Here is a 17690-nt window from a genome sequence, read left to right on the forward strand (position 1 = left end):
TCCAAACTCATTTATAGCTCATGCTCTAGAGCTTTAAATAACAGGTGTAGGTAAAAAGCATAAAACACTTCTAACATGAAAGGTAAAACATCAGCCTGGGCTTATACAAAGGAAGCACTTGGAAGTAGCACCTTCATGACATGATCCCAACCTGAATTACACAAAGCTGATTTCTGGATGATGCCACCAATTTGTGGTAAATATTTGTCTAAATGACTGAAGGATTTCTGCCATCCATTGTTGTAAACATCCCAGTGCTGATACCTTGTACTCCTAAACAATGGAGTTTATTTCAAAATTATTATTATTAATATGGCAACAACCCACAAACAGACAGCAAAATAACTTGGTAAAGAACTCCCCCAGCTACATTTTTGTTGGGGGTCACATTTGAGATATTTTCCTACACAAAACTTTTTGTGGGAAACCTTTGTATGTTCACAGAAATGCTTTTCTCTACAACAGCAATATGGAAGATCTGATTTTGTTTTCTGGGTCTGCTTGCTGATGTGGGTTTTCCATGTGTTCCCTCCTGCAGATGATATGCCTCTGGGAGCAGCTGGCAGGCGGGCTTCCAGTGAGTTCTTGATGTGTGGAGGGTAGGTGTGCTGAGCTTCTTCCAAAAGAAACCTCTTCTAAAACTGATGCTGCAGAAGGGGGTACTGGGCTTTTGGCACTGGGTTGTCATGGCTCTGTGGACTTTCTGAAAGATAAACAAGAATTGGAGTATCTAAGCAGCTTGAATTCAGTTTTGCTGCCAAGTAGAGAGTTTCTCTGGTGTGAGGAGCTGTCTTTTGATAGTGGTTTTTGTTTTTACAGGCAGTCACCATTAACTATTTCTGGAAGCTCAGGAACTGTACAGAAACCATCCTCAGCCTCTTCTCGAAATGCTGCTTCTGGTACAGCTAACAGGTGTGTGATGCAGCCTTGGATTCTCTGCTATTTTATGGTTTTGGCTTCATTGATTTATTTTTTAAATTGTGAAACTGGACTAAAATAGAAGCCAGACCTCTTTTCTCCAGGCTCTCTACCCTTCATGCCTCCTCTGGTGCATCCCCAAAAGATTTCCTTAAGGAGTTGACAGCATTCTTTGTTTAAAATTTGAACTGTTTAAAAGCAGAAATTTAGGGACATAACTGACTTGTTTTCTTTGGCATTGGGAAGCACAGCACAGCCTTTATGTGGTGAGTCAAGATGTTGAATGCAGATAGATTTTAAGAAGTATTTGTGAGAGAAGAGGAACTGTGAAAGCCCAGATTGCTGTGGATTTATGTCTCGTGGCTGGCTTGGTTTGTCTGGTCACTGGGTGTGGCTTTTGTGCAGGTGATTACTGTGAATTTCATGGTTGTGTCTCACAAGATGCCAAAGTCACATGAAGGAGCTAAACATGTATTGCAGGTTTTCCATCAGCAGGACTGGTAATTAGTCCCCTTTCTTCCACATGGCTTTAGGCTTCAGTTTCTGCTGGTTTAAAATAGAACTGATTTTCATCAGTGGGGCCTGAAATCTTTCCTGTGTTACACTGGAAAATGTAAAGCTTAATTATGGTGTTTAACTACTCATGGAATGTATAAGCAGAATTTGTTCAAGTGATGAATTTCATGTTTTCAGTACAAACAGAAAGAGGATGAGTGGCTAACTGGGGAATAAAGCTATTATGTTGGATATATTTTTGACTTGTGCTAGTGCTAGAGGGCTGCAAGTCAGCATTATTTGTTTAGAAATGCTTGTCACAAGAAAAGTTTGTTACTTTGTGCTGGTCTTTGTGCAGTTGGTGAAATCTGCTGACAGGGGCTGTCAATACAGCTTTTAGCCTCATGTTTTATGTCTAAGGGCAGATAATGGGAATGGTTTCCCTGTAGAGAACCATTTGTTCTGAACTGGCCATGTACAGTGTAGTATAAATACACTGTACTTTCCTAAGTTGTATCAGGCAGAGTTTTTATAGTTATAAAATATGAGTTGAAAATATGCCAGTTGTGTTATCTGTATATTAGTAAGAGCAAAATGGTCATGTGATTAGAAACAGGTGGCTACTGTTTGTACTATAATAGTTTGATTCAGGTACTGGATGAGTTAATTCAGTAACTGCATTTGGGGCTGCATGGGGCATGGACTGAAGAAAGCAGTGACTGTCTGGTATTCTACAAGATGCTGGTTTTGGGGTTTGGGTTTTTATTTCCTGACAAATGTTCTTTCATTGTTTGTGGGTTGTTTCTTACGGTTTTTTGGTGTTTTACAAAAGGTTAAGCCCTGTGAAACAGTGAATCTTTCTGATTAGCAGATGAAACTGAATTAATTGTGCCCATAGTTACGCTGCTTTATGTTGTGTGTCTTCACAGACAGTCTTCAGCCACAATGAGCAGATTATGTTGAGGTGGTTCACTCTCCTGTGGTTTATTACCAGTTTTATCCTCTGGATCTCAGAGTAACAAGATTTGCATGCAGCTCTGCACACATCTATATTGCATTTCCTCTGACTGGTAACAAACCACATCAGACTGGAGGATGCCTGGCCAGAGCTCAGCTTTGGGCCTGAGCTGGGGAGCCCTGATAGGAGTGTGCCCCCACACCCCAGTCACACAGCACTGCTGTCTCCTGTTAGCTCACAGCTCAAGAGCTTGCCTGGACTTACCTGCAAGGCTGTGTGAGAGCAGGGAAAGTAGTTTTCCATGCTGAGTTCTTGAAAAGTTGAAGTGCCTTCATGGTCTCCTGATTGTCACTGCCACAGTTCAAATAACATCTGCTTTCCTCTCCTGGGGAGAGGCTCCCCATGCTCCCTGAGTGTGCTGTGTAGTCATGGCAGGCTGCCCACAGCCTTCCTGTGGTTTCCACTTGGGAGTCCTTCTCCTTGCCTGGAAGTTTTCAGGCTTTCTGCTGACTGTGTGCCCACAGCCAACTTCCAAATTACTCTGGGATCCAGAAACTGAGTGGCAACAGCAGGACAAACTTACTTTCCTTTGCTAAGGAAGCTGTGTGATTTTTAGGAAGTAATATTTCATTCTAAGTGGTAGCAAAGAGAATAGGACAATTACAGTAAAAAAACCCAGATTTCTGTTCAGCTGGAGCCCATCAGTGAGTCTTGTAACTAACTGCCTGTCTTCTAGAGAATTTTTTTCACATTTCTTCTAAGAATTTGTAATCTTTCTTTAAAGACATGGTCAATAAAGGACCAGATAGTAAAATTATTATCTTCCAAACAGCCAATTTGTTTGAAATTCCTTCTGTTGAATTCTGTTTTCCTTTAAAAGTGTTGGTTACTGATTACATGCAGTGGTTTGAGTCCCTTATCATGAGGCACACTGAGGCCGGGCAGGTCACTGGCACTCCAGCTGAACTTGGGCAATCTGCAGTTGGAATCTGTGGATTAATGTTCAGGTGTGTGGTTTGGCTCCTCCTGTCAGGGGTTGGTTGTTGCTTTACATAACATGTTTTCCTCCTGCAAGTTCACAATGTCTCTGGGGATATCTCTGCCTGTGCTTCGGTGGCTTTTGTCCACATTCCAGCCCTGCTCTGAACTTCCTGTCCCTGGCGCTCTGGGTTTTCCTAGAACGCTATTTTCAAGTGTGGTAAACACAGCGGTGGCTTGGCAGGGAGTCAGAGGGATCTGGAGATCTCAGTGGTGTGTGACCAAGGGCTGACTCCTAGCTCCATGTGATCCCAGCCAATGCAGGGAAGGCAGGGAGTCCTGAACAGTTTCCTGATCCTCCTCCGTGCAGTGTTGGAGCTGGCTTAGGACAAGCCAAGATCACAGCAGACTCGGGGAGCACAGAAGAAGTTTATTTGCCTGTTTCCTAGATTTCCTCCAAATTCCTACAGTACAATTCTGAGAGAGTGAGACCTTGCCTACCTGTATTCATCTCCTGTCTCCACACCTTCCAACTTCAGGCACTGTCAGCCTTCCGTGTCCCCCCGCAGCGAGACGGCGCCGATCCCGGTTCCCACCCAGCTCCGGAATTACCAGCGCATAGAACAGAACCTCTCTTCTACTGCCAGCCCTGTGTCAAACCCCCACGGATCACCCAGGTGAGGCTGGCCTTTTTAACTCCCTTCTCTTGGGTCTGCTTGGTGTTTGCACCCTGACAGATGTCGCTGCTTTTTTGCTGATGTAATTTATTTTCCACACTAAAGAGACGTTTCAATGATAGCAAATAAAAGCCCTTCACAATCTCAAGATTCTTGGATGGGCACTTGAAATGTTCCATGAAAACAAAATGAACTTGTTCTTTTACTCAAAATGCAACCCAAGAAGGTAAAAAGATGAAGTCCTGCTTTTTTACAGCTCTTTGTGTATTGCATGGCATTACATCATGAACTGGCATGTCAGTAATAAGCTACGTTTTGTTTTCACACATGTAGTGATGAGATGAATGCTTTGTTCTGTAGAATATCAAGGAAACAATTTTGGGCATGCTAATTAACCAGCTTGTCCCATTACAAAGCTCTAGTGAGCCAGGCTTAGTCTCTGCCTTGTAGTCTGCAGGATCAGGCTGGTGAAGGTCAAAGACTCATAAATAGACTACTCAGAACTCTGGAGATCTTTACAAAAACAAAACCCAGAGTTTCTTGCATATTTTTTCCAGGATCCCTGATTTGATTATAGTTGCTACATTCAGGGAAATGACTTTCCCTTAAATAATCTGTTTTAGTTATCTGAACTGTATTCCAGACCCAGTATGAAAATTCTGTCAGAATCTTTGCTGATTAAAAAATTGGGCATTTACAGCAATACTTGGTTATGAAATTTAAAAAAATTATGATGAATTTTTTTGAAGATTAGGGTGTACTGAGGGAATGTTTTAATGTTTCAATGTTCTCCAGTTAACAGACGATTATGGTACTCAAAGTTTAAAATCTGTGGTAACAAAGGGAATTAAATCTTGATTACTGTCAGCATGGAAAGTTTAGCTTAAGTTCTTAGCTTTGTCTTGAAACACCAGTATTTCCTTTAACCGATCAGGCTGTCAGGGAGGAGATTCTGGAGTTTCTCTTAAGGAGGCAGTGAGCAGAGTGTGTGTGACCATTCTTTTCCCTGGCCAGAGCTGGGATTGTGAGACGCTCCAACACCAGCCCCATGGGGTTCATGAAGATGGGCTCGTGCTCTCCAGTGCCAGCTGACACTGCCCAGGGTGTTGGGCGCAGGTTGTCCACAGGATCTTCCAGACCATATTCTCCTTCACCACTAGGTAAGCACAGAAATGTTTAGCAATTAGTAAAGCTTTATCTGAAGCAATCATTCAGAACTCAAATTCTAGCTTGAAATTAATCTTAAACCACAACCTGCCCAGCCAGGTCATGTGTGCAGAAATAATTCCTGTTAAATGGCTCACAGAAGTAAACTAACTAGGTTTTAACTTGCTTTATCTTTGTAAGTGAAGTGTAAATCCATGTTTTGGTTTTGTTTGCATAGTTGGAACCATACCTGAGCAGCTTGGACACTGTTGTTGTGGACAGCTCCAAGGACATGAATCAAGGAGTAGAAACTTCTCAGGTGAGTGACTTCAGACAATGCAATCAGCATTATTTTGGTAGAGCTTGTAGAGCATTTTGTGAAGGGGTAGGAGAGCCAACAGACGTTTGAATGGGTAAATAGGAGGCACTGAGTTTTTGTGGAAACAGCCCATTTGTGGCCTGGGTGACACCTTGGCCCATAACTAATTCCCTACACAATAAGATAGTGACTGAAATTTCTTACTCTCAAGATGGAACAACAACTCTGATGAAGCCTGTCTAACCAGGGCTGGTTTATAATGAATGGTAGTAACATGCTTCTCAGAATCTGGTTTTGATAGACCAGCTCTGTCATGCCAGTTCTCAGAAAAGGGAGGCAGAGCTGCCAGTGCACAGTGTGCAACACGTTTTCGTCATTCCCTTGGGAAATCAGCTGGGATCTGATGTTACTGTTGCTAAGCAGTCAGCAAGCTTTGCAAGTCATAAATTATCATGACATGCCAGCAGGAAAAAAAAATCAGGAAGAAATAGGACTTGAAGATGTTCTGAGACTGTTAAAGATGGAATTGCACTGTAATGCCAGAAGGATTTGGTATAAGAATATGCAATTCAGCAACTTGTTCTTCTGCTCTGTGCTCATTTTGGGTGCCTTTTCTTCTCCAGCTAAAATACTAGTTATACTTTTTATTTTGACTTTCTAAGATATGGTATTGAAACAGCATTGTGAGTTTTTCTCCTATTTAAACACTTGTCCAAAACCATCTGGACATGATAGAGCCTTCACTTCTTAGAGTCTGGGAATGGTTTCATCCATATGAAATAAGTTCTATGATGTGTCTCAAAAATTGGCTTTATAATTGCTGTGCCATTGGCTGGCTCAACAAAAGGAATGAGTGAATCCTTAGATTTGAAATGATCTCTTAAAAAGTGAAAAGGAGTGTGTATGAAGAGAGTAGAAAGCCCTGTGTTTGTTTATAGTGTTGCAACTTTTCTTTGGATAGAGTCTTGTTGGGCTGTTGGTTTAGTGTCTTTTGCCAGTATCAAACTGACTTGTAACACACCATAGCACTGTTTTTATGGCTGGCAGGGGCTTTAATGTTTCATTTCTTCATATGTTTTCTGCATTCTTTTCCTCCTTGGTTTCACTTCTTAATTTGAAATGACTGCAGTGGTATTTCTGTTTGTACAATACCACAAATTGCAGCGAGTCTTTCTCAGCATTTAAATGGGTATGGGAACCAGTTTTTTGCTTTGGGTGAGGTGAGGTCATCTGAGCTGAGATTTTTCTAAGGACTGAAGACGTCTTTGGTAATGTAGCTTCTAAACTAATTGAGCTGTTCTTGCTGCCAGTGACAGCTGAGGACACACTTTTAATTCAGCAGCTTCTGGGGTGGCAACAACACTGGAACAGTAACCAGTGAGGTTCCAGACTGATTCTGAAAGGCAGGTAAAGACTTCCCAGTGCTGAGACAGACAAGCAGAGGGATTTCAGGCAAGCATATTCTTGGCTGGAAAGTTAATGAGAAATAGACTTGATCCCTCTGCTAGAGCTGCAGGCAGACAGGCTGTTCTGAAACATACTGCCTAATGGAGTGGAATGAAATCAAGATGAAGTAGCTCATATTCAAAATTCAACTAGCAAAAACATGGGCTTAAGAAGGCTGAAAGATATGTTGTAACAGCTGGGCACTTTACTGAGCAAACTGCAAGAAGTTTGGGGTAGTTTTTTTGAGCAGACATTTATGAGATGAAGCCTCTCTCAGAAGATTCTCCTGGGCAACTTTTAAAAACCTTTTCTAGTTGTATGGTTCAGTTTTTCCCTCTTTTTTTTTTTAAGACATGAATGAAACTCACTTCAGTGTCAGTTCTTGGAGGTTACAGACAGGAATTTTCTCTGAGAAGCTGCTGAAGTCTGATGTTTGTAACTTTGTACAGTTCCTTATCATGAGACATAAAAACACACACCAGGAACAGAATATTTCATCAAATTTCAGGCCTGATTTTGAAAGAGGAGGGGCATCTTTGAGTAGGTGAAGTGTTCATAAGAGTTATTTCCCAAAAGCCCTCTGTTTAAATGATAACTTAGAGCTCTCCCATTTGCTTTAGAAGAAACTCCACTCCCCACCTAAGGACTTCCTCTGTCAGTTTTTGAAAAAAGATTCAGTCTGACAGACTAAAAAGTAAACAACTGCTCAAAGTAATGTCCCCAAACTGTTCCATCTGAATAATTTGGTTCTTTTTAGCACCAAATTTTCTTGCAGGATCAAGAGCTGCCTTTGTGTCTGCAAATGAAGTCATTACACACAAAACAAGTTGTTAACATGCAATGTCACATTCACGCTTTTGTTTGCAAGAGTATCATTCCAGGCCTTGAGAACCTCTATTCAGTTTGGAATTTCAGTGCTGGTTATGCCATTCCTGCTGAATCCAACCACTTTATTTGTTTTGGTGCAGGTTTCCAGATGTACTGCAGCTGCCAGGACAGCTGTCAGCCTGAAATTGTGCTTGTTTGGCAGCTTGGAGGTCTCGTCAGTGTGGTGTAGCAATAGTTCAGATAATCCATGGGCTAAATCCATTCTCCTTGATGTCTAGTGAGCTAATGATCAAACACATCTCTGGAATTTTAGGCTTCATCGATTCACTTTGCAAATACTGCTAGTAGAATTTTACCTTTCTGTTTGTCATCTCCACAGGTTCTCCTGTACCACCATCTCAGTCTCCACAGTCACTTCTGATGGGAGCGAGGTTGCAGAGTGCTCCTACTCTCACAGATATCTACCAAAACAAGCAGAAGCTCAGAAAGCAGCATTCAGACCCAGTTTGCCCATCCTATGCTGGATATGGATACAGTCATTCTCCACAGCCAACTAGGCCAGGTAGCCTGGGAACATCCCCTACCAAACACATGGGATCCTCCCCCAGGAGCTCAGACTGGCTCTTCAAAACCCCACTGCCAACAATCATCGGCTCTCCCACTAAGGTTTGTTAAATTTGCAATTCTCAGAAATACGCTGAATAGAAACCAAAAATATTTTGGAGTTATAATTTAACTTTTGTGTGTGTGTTCTTGCTCTTGATTCTTAAAGGCAACAGCTCCTTTCAAAATACCTAAAACTCAAGCGTCCTCCAACTTGCTGGCCTTGGCAAATCGCCAGGGCTTGGCCGAAACCCCACTGCAGCCTAAAGATATCACTGACCCAAGGGACTTCACACACTTCCACTCCAGCCAGGCAGCTGACAAACAGGCAGGAGAACAGCACAGCAAAACCACCTTTGGCAGGTAGGCACTGCCAGGAACAGAACATTTCATCAAATTTCAGGCCTAATTTTGAAAGAGGAGGGGCATCTTTGAGTAGGTGAGGTGTTTATAAGAGTTATTTCCCCAAAGCCCTTTGTTTAAATGATAACTTAGAGCTCTCCCATTTGCTTTAGAAGAAACTTTGCATCCCTAGGGGAGACAGCTGGGCAGCAAAACTGCACACAGCAACTCTGAGGGGGTAAAAAAGCTGTGAGGGGATGCTGGGGTTTGGTGTGTGCAACAGAAACATTTTGTACTGGCTATAAATATAACAGGGACTTCCTGGAGCACTCTGTGTTGCTGTCTAGTTCCCTTTTGTTTTGATTAGCTGAATCTGGGATTTCATTGCCTCTGTAAAGCCTGTTCAGTTTTTGCTTGAAAATCTCTATGACGAAGTTTGCAATATAAATTTTTCAAGAGAAAAAGTTATCTTTATTTTTATAATTTGCTCTATTTTAGAAGATCCATGATAACAAGTAAGATTTCAATACTTTCTCTGTTTTTGTTGAAAAATTCTCTGTAGTAAATACCAAAAATCTTAGTTATCCTTAGTAGCAAGCTGGATGATAATCCTGAATAGCTTTATTATTTATTTTTTTGGGGAATTAATGTATTTTCCTGTCCAGGTCTGTTAGTACTGGGAAGCTGTCAGATCAACAGGTAAAGACCACCCTTGGGGGCCAGTTATACCAAGGCAGCACAGACAGTCTCAACACAGAGAGGCCAATGGATACAGGTAAGGATCAGGGTGATACATCCAAGTTGTTTCCCTGTGCCTGGGGTTTTATGGAATGCCAGCTGGATCACAGATCTGCTTCCAAATTTGAGAATTGGTTCTGACAATTTTTAGCCTCAGCACAGAAGGCTTTTTTTAATGTTTAAGGGGGTCTGTTCCATTTCTTTAGCATAGTTTTAAAAATAACTGAGACTGGAAAATACTTACTTCTGTGCTAAACACAGAAATATCTTGACTGGCTGGAGGGCTTTGGGATTTTTCTGGTTTGGTTTTATTTTTAATTTAGCATTTGTGGCTTTTCATTTTCTAATTCCACCTTGATTTCATATGAAAGCAGATTTATGTAATTCTGGATGTTTGGTTGGGGTTTTTTTTTCCCTCCTCCCTGATCTTGTCCCTTGCCACCAGAAGTTCTCCCTTCTGAGCAGGTGGAAAGTTCTGCAGTTCTGCAGACAGGGCTGGTCTTTAGCCTCCAGACCTGTCATGATCTGCCTTTGAAGTTTTTTCTGCTGTATCTTTTGCTGCAAAACTGACATCTTCAGGCTCTCAGGGAGTCTCTGTTGCTCTTTCCTGGGTGAGAGTAGAACACTGAGATATTGAAAGTAAGAAGATATGTTAAGCTGTACCTTGACTGTTTGTGTCTCACCAAAACTGTCCACTCAGCTTCTTTTATTTCCTGTGAGAGCCTCTGACTAGTCCAGGGCTTGGATCTGCACTGAAGTACATTGTGTTGCAGTGCTCCAATTTGCTGCATCTAATTACTTCTTGGTGTGATTATATGGAATAGGGACTAACTTGCTGTCATGTTCTCTCCCAGCTCCAGCAGGAGCCTATGGAATTGCAATGGCAACTCCATCCATGGGAAGTGGGGCAAGTTCTCGGGCTGTCATGTTCACTGTGGGGTCCCCTCCAAGCAGTGCCACCCCACCCACCTGCACCCACATGGTCCTCAGAACCAGAACCACCTCAGGTAAGGCTTTCCTGGTGGTTGTGTGGACATTTCTCAAAGGCAACACTTGGGCTTGTCCTCTTCTGGGGCCTGAGTGCTGCCTTGCACAGGGCCTACAGTAAAAGTGCTCTAGGAAGTAGAGATTAATATCAGATAGTTCCTGCTGTTCCCCCCTAAAGAGGGTCAGAGGCACAGATTTACAATCCAGCAGTGAGTAGCCTCCTGTGTACACAGCTTTACTCCTTCCCTGGGAGTGTGATCTCTATGGCAAAGGCAGAAAGGAAAAGTCAGAATTCTGATTTTTGTCTGCTGCTGTGCATTGTCCCAGAAACAGCACACCAAGGGTGGGAGCTGCCTGCCTTTTGGCAAGAGTCAGCTGTGCTGCCAAAAATCAAAGACCTCAAGGTTAAAGGTGAGCAGTGTGAACCAGAGGACAACCTGTGTCAGCCATGAATCCCAGAATCTGTTAGGAATTGTCACTGTTGTTACAGCACAGCCTTCACTCTGTCTGCAGAGCCACACAAGGAGCAGTGAGGAGAGCCTTTCATGGGGTTCTCTGTGCTGGCTCCTCGTGTGTCACTTGCTGTCACCCACAGCCCCAGTGCTGAATCAGACTGAATGTGTGTGTTATTTTTCTTGTAGTGGGATCAAACAGTTCTGGAGGGTCTCTGTGCTCCACCAGTGGCCGTGTTTATATGGGCTCTCCTCCTGGTATTTACATGGGCTCCTCTCCTCCGGGGGCTGAGGCGGCTCCGAGTCTGAAGTACATCCCTTATGGTACTTCCCCTCCCAGCCTAGAGGGCTTTATCACCTTTGAAGCTCCTGAATTGCCTGAGGAAACTTTAATGGAGGTATAGGAATAATAATTTCATGTTTTCTATTGTGTGATATTGTTGAAACAGATGTGGTACAAGCAGGATTGCTCCATGTGCTTTGTAGTTTCCTCTGCACTGTCTCACATGCTGGGTTTTTTTTGTTTAAGATCTTGAAAATATTGCTGTATCAGTAGTTGCCAGTTTCTCTTTGGTAGTTACTGCTGGCATTTCATGTGTTTGAATAGGTAACCAAAGGAACATACTGCTTTTGTCCACCACAGCCTCCCAGAGAGGCCTCTTTTTAATTCCAATGCATGTGGGTGCTGACACAGCCCCTCTGGGCATTTCATTGCTTCTTCACTCAGGGAATGACGTTCAATCCTAGTTGTGGGAGGACTGTCCTATATTTTTTAAAATGTGTGGGGAAGTGACACTTTAAAAACACAAACTGGGGTGGTCTTTCACCAGAATGCTATTCTTGGAGTGTACATTTCTCAAGACAGATTGCTGTTCTGGTTTCTCATTCACATCTTTCTGGAAGGTGTTTGGGTGCCTACTGAATATCTCTTATAACATGAATGCTTACCACTACACTGTATTCTTCCCACAGACAGAGTTTAAAATGTATTTAGACTTGTATTATTAATGAAAATATTATAAATATTGATGTGTTTGATTAGTTTTGAAGCCTTCTTTTTGAGAAGAAACTCTGCATGTGTAGTGTGTGTTTTACTGACAGAGCAGCAGCGAGTTGTTCACTCCAATTAAAGTTTTTAGGCTAAAGTGTAAAATTTGGTTACAGCCACCTTTTAACACAATTTAATTCCAGAACCAAGTGTAGATTAGAGTGAGGCAGATCAGTTCTTTTGTAGGTATTAAGTCTATTACATAATAAAAGCCAAATGTTCCTCCTGGCTCCTTACACAAGTGCCAAGCATACTTTTGTTTTGCTGATAATAAAATAAGTAATTTGTCCCACTTGTGAGTCCTTTAGTTCCTCAGGTTTCAACACAGAACTTCATGTACCAATTCCTTTGGCTTTGTTGAAAGACTCTTTAAGTATAAGCTGCAGTATCTTGAATTCATTAACAAAGAAGAGAACAAGTTCAGATCTGTTGGGGCCCATTTGGTTCTGTCATCCCTAAAGCTGCCTCTGCCACAGTGTGATTCCTGCACAGAGCTGACATACCAAGGAATCTTTAAATGATTAACAAGAGTTTTAAGTGTGGCTGATGGCTTAGAGTGGTTAAACTGCTGTCATCTTTCCCTCTGACAGAGAGAGCACACAGACACACTGCGTCACCTAAACATGATGCTGACATTTACAGAGTGTGTTCTGGATCTGACAGCAGTGAGAGGAGGAAACCCAGACCTGTGCACTTCTGCTGTGTCACTATACCAGATCCAGGAGAGCATCGTTGTGGATCAGATCAGCCAGCTCAGCAAAGAATGGGGGTGAGTATACAGTCAAACAGAGAATTAGTGAAGATCCAATGCATCAAAAACGTATTGAAAGTCTGCCCTTTTTTGGGGAGTGATTGTTTTCCTGTTGAGAATCCTTATAGGAATTATTTTTTTAACAACTGAAGACACATCAGAAAGAGCAAAGACAGAAGATTTTTTTCTGGTCTGCCACTTTTCTGGGGAAAGTTTTGAGTTCAGGCTTGAGGTGCAGCAATGCATTTCTGAGCATGGAAATTGTGTACCAGCTTCTGGCAGATCTGAGCCCTCATCCCTTCCTGTTGACTGAAGCATTGAGGTGGAGGTTGGGAGGGGAGAAGAAGTGTCCAAATTTGATTTCACTGGAAAAAAACAATCAGCCCTAATACAAAATCAAAAGCAAGGAGAAATATGAGAAATTTGAAGTGGTGGGAAAGGGCAGTTCTGCTTCCTGCCTTCTTCCTGAAGTAATAAAAACCCAACAGAAAACCCCTGTAAAGTGTTTGCTTTTCACAACAAACCAGGGGGGTAGGAAATGAAAAGTACACCCAGTCACTTGTGGTGAGACATTGACCTCGGGCAGAGAGTCCCCACAAATAAGTGTTCCTTTTTCAAATGTCTGCATTTAAAGCAGTTTGTCTTTGCTGCTGCAGTTCCTAAATGAGCAGATGTCCCCTCACCCCATGACAGAGTGGTTGGGAAGGGGTGGAGCTGCATTTTAAACATCTGTCTTCCTTTTCTGCTGTTGCTGCATCCTGTGGGGTGTTTGTGATTAAAAAGTGCTGTCTGCCCCTGGCTTGAATACATTCAAAAAAAAGGTATTTTGATGCATAAATTACTTTTTTTTTTCCCCCTTTTCTTCCTAGGCAAGTGGAGCAGCTGGTGTTGTATATGAAAGCTGCCCAGTTACTGGCATCTTCTCTGCATCTTGCCAAAGCACAGGTCAAATCTGGGAAACTGAACCCATCCACTGCTGTTAAGCAAGGTAGATGCAAGATCATCTAATTTGCTTTGCTTGTGAATTTTCTTTGCTGATACATCACTCAGAAAATTTAGGTTGCAACATTTGTTTTGTTTTCCTTCTCTACAGGAGAACTGTAGATATGTACAATTGCACAATTCTGATAGTAAACAGCCAGAAATAGTTAGGAAATGAGTATTCATTAACTTGAAATGGAAATTATTTGATAGATACTCAGGTCATAGAAGTGGTGGAGTAAATAAGCACTAAAACTACAAGTTTAAACACGTTTACTTTGCAAAGCTGAATTTAGGCTAAGTTGTTGTTTGGGTTTTGTTTGGTTTTTTTTAAAAAAAAATTTCTTCTTACCTTTCTACCAGTTGTGAAAAGCCTCAATGAGAGATACAAATTCTGTATTGGAATGTGCAAAAAATTGACAGAAAAGCTGAATCGTTTCTTTTCGGACAAGCAAAGGTTCATCGATGAAATCAACAGTGTAACTGCAGAGAAACTCATCTACAGCTGTGCTGTGGAAATGGTGAGTCCCTCCTCTTCCCTGAACTGTAGGAATTGCTGCTTTCTCTCACATATCTCTTCTACATAACCAGAAAATAGAATTGATATTTTCAGTGACAACAAAGGGAAGTTAACTGCTTTAGTGATGAGAGGGAATTCTTGTGTCACACAAAAGATTCTGGCAAATGTTGTGCTTAACCCTGATAATGGTGTTGTTGTGCACAATTAATTTGTTTCTTTACAAGAGAATGCAGGTGTAAGAAGGAGCATATTTATTCATATCAAAAAGGGCTTTTATAGATATTTTTGTGCAGAATATTCTCAGTTACCACAGCACAGGTGCTGTGTCCTCTCAGAATCACAGAATAGCTTCAAAGGGATCTTAAAGATCATCTAGTTCCACCTTCATTTTGTTGTCTTCATTACAAGAACACATCACCTAAATCAAAGCTGAAAAACAGTTTCTTAATGACACTTTTAGGTGACAAATTTTTTATTTTTCTATTTGCCTGATGGGGTTTCTGAACCTGAATGTGCTGACCGATTGCAGGTGCAGTCAGCAGCTCTGGATGAGATGTTCCAGCAAACTGAAGATATCACATATCGATACCACAAGGCAGCCCTGCTGCTGGAGGGACTGACTAAAATACTGCAGGACCCTGCAGATATAGAAAACGTGCACAAGTGTAAGTTCAGCTGAATAAGGAAAATGACATGTAGTTAACACATTGTAAAATAACTCTGGTCATCACCTGTCTCGTGCCTCTCTCTGCAGATAAATCCAGCATTGAGCGAAGGCTGTCTGCACTCTGCTACAGCACAGTGGCTGTGTATGAGCAGTAGGAATATCCTGAGGACCAGATGGTGTGAACATAAGGGACCACATCAGTGATACTGCACTTTTTTCACTACAGCTTCATTGTTGTCCTTGTTCTGCCCCATGTGGAAGATGATTCTTACATTTCTGTGGTGACTACCAAAGAAACAGCAGCATATTCAAAGAGGAGAAATTCCAAAAGTACACTTGCCTTACCAATCCAGCAGCTCCTTTTCCTTCCTAGCAACAGAATTTAAAAGAATCTCTCTTCACATTTCAAACTGATCCTTGTACGTGTGCTTTGAACTTGAATGATCAGGGTTTGTTGTTTTTTCCTCGTGAGATTTTTAGAGAGCGGATCCTTCTGCATCAGGTACAAAAAAAGACATTTCCCTCAGAAGATTCCCTCAAGAGTTTTTAAGTTGTTCAGTAAAAATGTGGCTGAGTAAATGTGGGAAACCTTAACCATGTGCAAGTGCTGCTTGAAGCTTTTTGGGGCTCAGCTGCCTTGTCTGGGAGCTCACCTGTTGTACATATGGCTCAGGTTGTCATATGAAGGGATGGCAAACATGCTCTTACCCCAGAGGAAAGGTGGGGATGGAAGAAATTCTCTCCATCTGTGCAAAATCCCCAGGGGGTTTTCAGCTGATGTGGATACAATTTGATTATCTTCTTCCAAAATATTTTGTTTTGCACTAATTTACTAAAGCAACTGTATATTCATTTTTGAAGAACTATATTAAAAAAAAATCTAGAGAAAGAAGGCACAATGGACTTGGCTGAATTTCATTTCAGTGTACATAAAATTCTTTTCAGAATTTCAAATGTAGCTTCTAGAAGACTTTCAAACAAACTGTAAAAACCTGTATTCATGTGAACCTTTCCATTTTATACCTATTTGTCTAATACTTGAGTAACTACTGCTCTGGACTTTCTCAGTAATAGCAATGTTGAGTTGCTGGTTGTTTGCTTTTTCTATAGATTTGGTTGCATCTTTTGTTGTGCATGCAGTATGTGCATTAATGCCTGCAGTCTTTAGGGGTGTAATGACAGTTCTCTGTAGTTTGTTTCTTGGGCAGTATTACAATAAATACTGTAAACTGAAAGGTTCTGCAAGGAACCATGCAAAAAAAAAGTTTTTTTTAAAAAAAAAAACAAACCAGAAAATAATGTTGTGGTTTGAGATGCTGATAAAATTATGTAGAATCTCTACATATAGAATGTGTGAAAAATCAGGATTATTTTGTGTGCATTTTGGGGGAGAGGTGGGAAGCTTCATTTAGCCTTATAGGCATTGTCATTTCAAGCATCCCATGAGATCATCAGGACAGCGATTTGCAAAGTGTTTAGGCAGATCAGCTTCTCTGGAAATGGTTCCTATACTTTATTTTTGGGACTTTTTTGTTACTCAACTGCTTGAATACTTGAATAAACCATTCTCCAGGACAGAATCATCTTAATCCTCTTAAACACAGTGGTCTGAACTATTTGACAAAGTTGTACAGGGCTTACACATCAAAATATTGTTTCAGTGTTGGGATAACCATGTGTTTCCTTTACTTTGACAGAGTAATGTACTTTTTACCTTATTTATCTGTATGAAATTCCAACAGTTAATTTGAAAGTGTTTGTTTATATAATGTTTGTATTTTTAGGTCTTTAATACGGTGTTTCTACCTCTCCTTTGTAATTGCATGCATTATTCTTGGAACTAGGTAATAACTCACTGAACTGTTGCGTAATAGCCTTTTTATTATGGCCTGTATAAATGTATATTAAGGTAAAAATAAATACTGACACTAGAAGTGTTTCTATGGTATGACTGAGTTTCTGTGTCTCTGTGACCAGAGGTGTTAAATTTAGGAAAAATTCTCTACTTGCCTGAGTAAAGAAGTTGCTGAATGCTCCCCTCAGCAGCTGGACCTGCCAGCAGGGCAGGATGGGGCAGCATCTGTGAGTTCATTATCTCTGGATAGCTCTGGCACAAAGTGGCCCTGAGTTTGTTTTTCCCTGGCTTTAGGAAGACAATTTACCCTGCTTCTTTTTTTCTTTTTTTTTTTTTTTTTCCAAATTTTTTTTAAACTTGGATTGGAAAACAAAAATGCTAAGTAGTATCCTGGGTGACAGCTGTAGGATCTTTCAACAAGGTGCTTATTTGTTGCCTGTAGCAAAGGGGAGCTGTCTGGGCTGCCAGAAGAGCATATACAGAGCTAATTAACAAAAGCTGGCAGGAAGTTACAATTTCTATCCAAAGCTGACAAAAAATGGGCTTTGTTCACCTCACAGCTCGTACCCTCTGCCCAGCTGAGGTATGCTGTGATAGCTGCTGTGTGAATATTGGGGTTTTTTTGAGTTGTAATATCAATTTTCCCCCAATTTATTATTAAAACCCCCTTCACTTGCAAGTGGAACATAAAGAGGATGAGGAAGGAGTGAGCTGGGAATGCTAATGATATGTCTGAGCCCAAATCTAGGAACAAAGCAACAGCCTTAATGCACAAGTCTAGGAGATAGGCTGCTTTTCTCAGGAACTCACTGGCTTTTGTTGGTTTTCTTTCTTTCCTTTCAGGATACAAGCTCATTCTCCTTCCCCTCTTGCCAGCAAGGCTACAGCTGCACAAACAGGAGGAGAAGAAAAGGGCTATTCTTGCTGGCTGTTTTCAGGAGGAGGAGACCAATGTTCATGGCCTGTCTTTCTGCATAAACT

At 41.4% G+C, this 17690-nt stretch overlaps 1 protein-coding gene across 1 annotated transcript in view; it reads left to right on the plus strand.

The window, feature by feature from the left end:
* Positions 1–16802, plus strand: part of ULK2 (unc-51 like autophagy activating kinase 2) — a 36199-nt gene extending 19397 nt beyond the window's left edge. Inside the window, exons 14-28 of the mRNA XM_015646239.3 lie at positions 539–599; positions 820–912; positions 3889–4026; positions 5041–5186; positions 5411–5491; positions 8145–8431; positions 8538–8731; positions 9376–9485; positions 10303–10455; positions 11077–11285; positions 12526–12704; positions 13556–13674; positions 14031–14188; positions 14717–14852; positions 14942–16802. Of these exons, the coding sequence (XP_015501725.1) occupies positions 539–599; positions 820–912; positions 3889–4026; positions 5041–5186; positions 5411–5491; positions 8145–8431; positions 8538–8731; positions 9376–9485; positions 10303–10455; positions 11077–11285; positions 12526–12704; positions 13556–13674; positions 14031–14188; positions 14717–14852; positions 14942–15009 (2132 nt within the window). The 3' untranslated portion in view covers positions 15010–16802. The remainder of the gene's footprint in view (positions 1–538; positions 600–819; positions 913–3888; positions 4027–5040; positions 5187–5410; positions 5492–8144; positions 8432–8537; positions 8732–9375; positions 9486–10302; positions 10456–11076; positions 11286–12525; positions 12705–13555; positions 13675–14030; positions 14189–14716; positions 14853–14941) is intronic.
* Positions 16803–17690: the final 888 nt, after the last annotated feature.

Source organism: Parus major, chromosome 19 (genome assembly GCF_001522545.3).
Source record: "Parus major isolate Abel chromosome 19, Parus_major1.1, whole genome shotgun sequence".
Lineage (NCBI taxonomy): Eukaryota > Metazoa > Chordata > Aves > Passeriformes > Paridae > Parus > Parus major.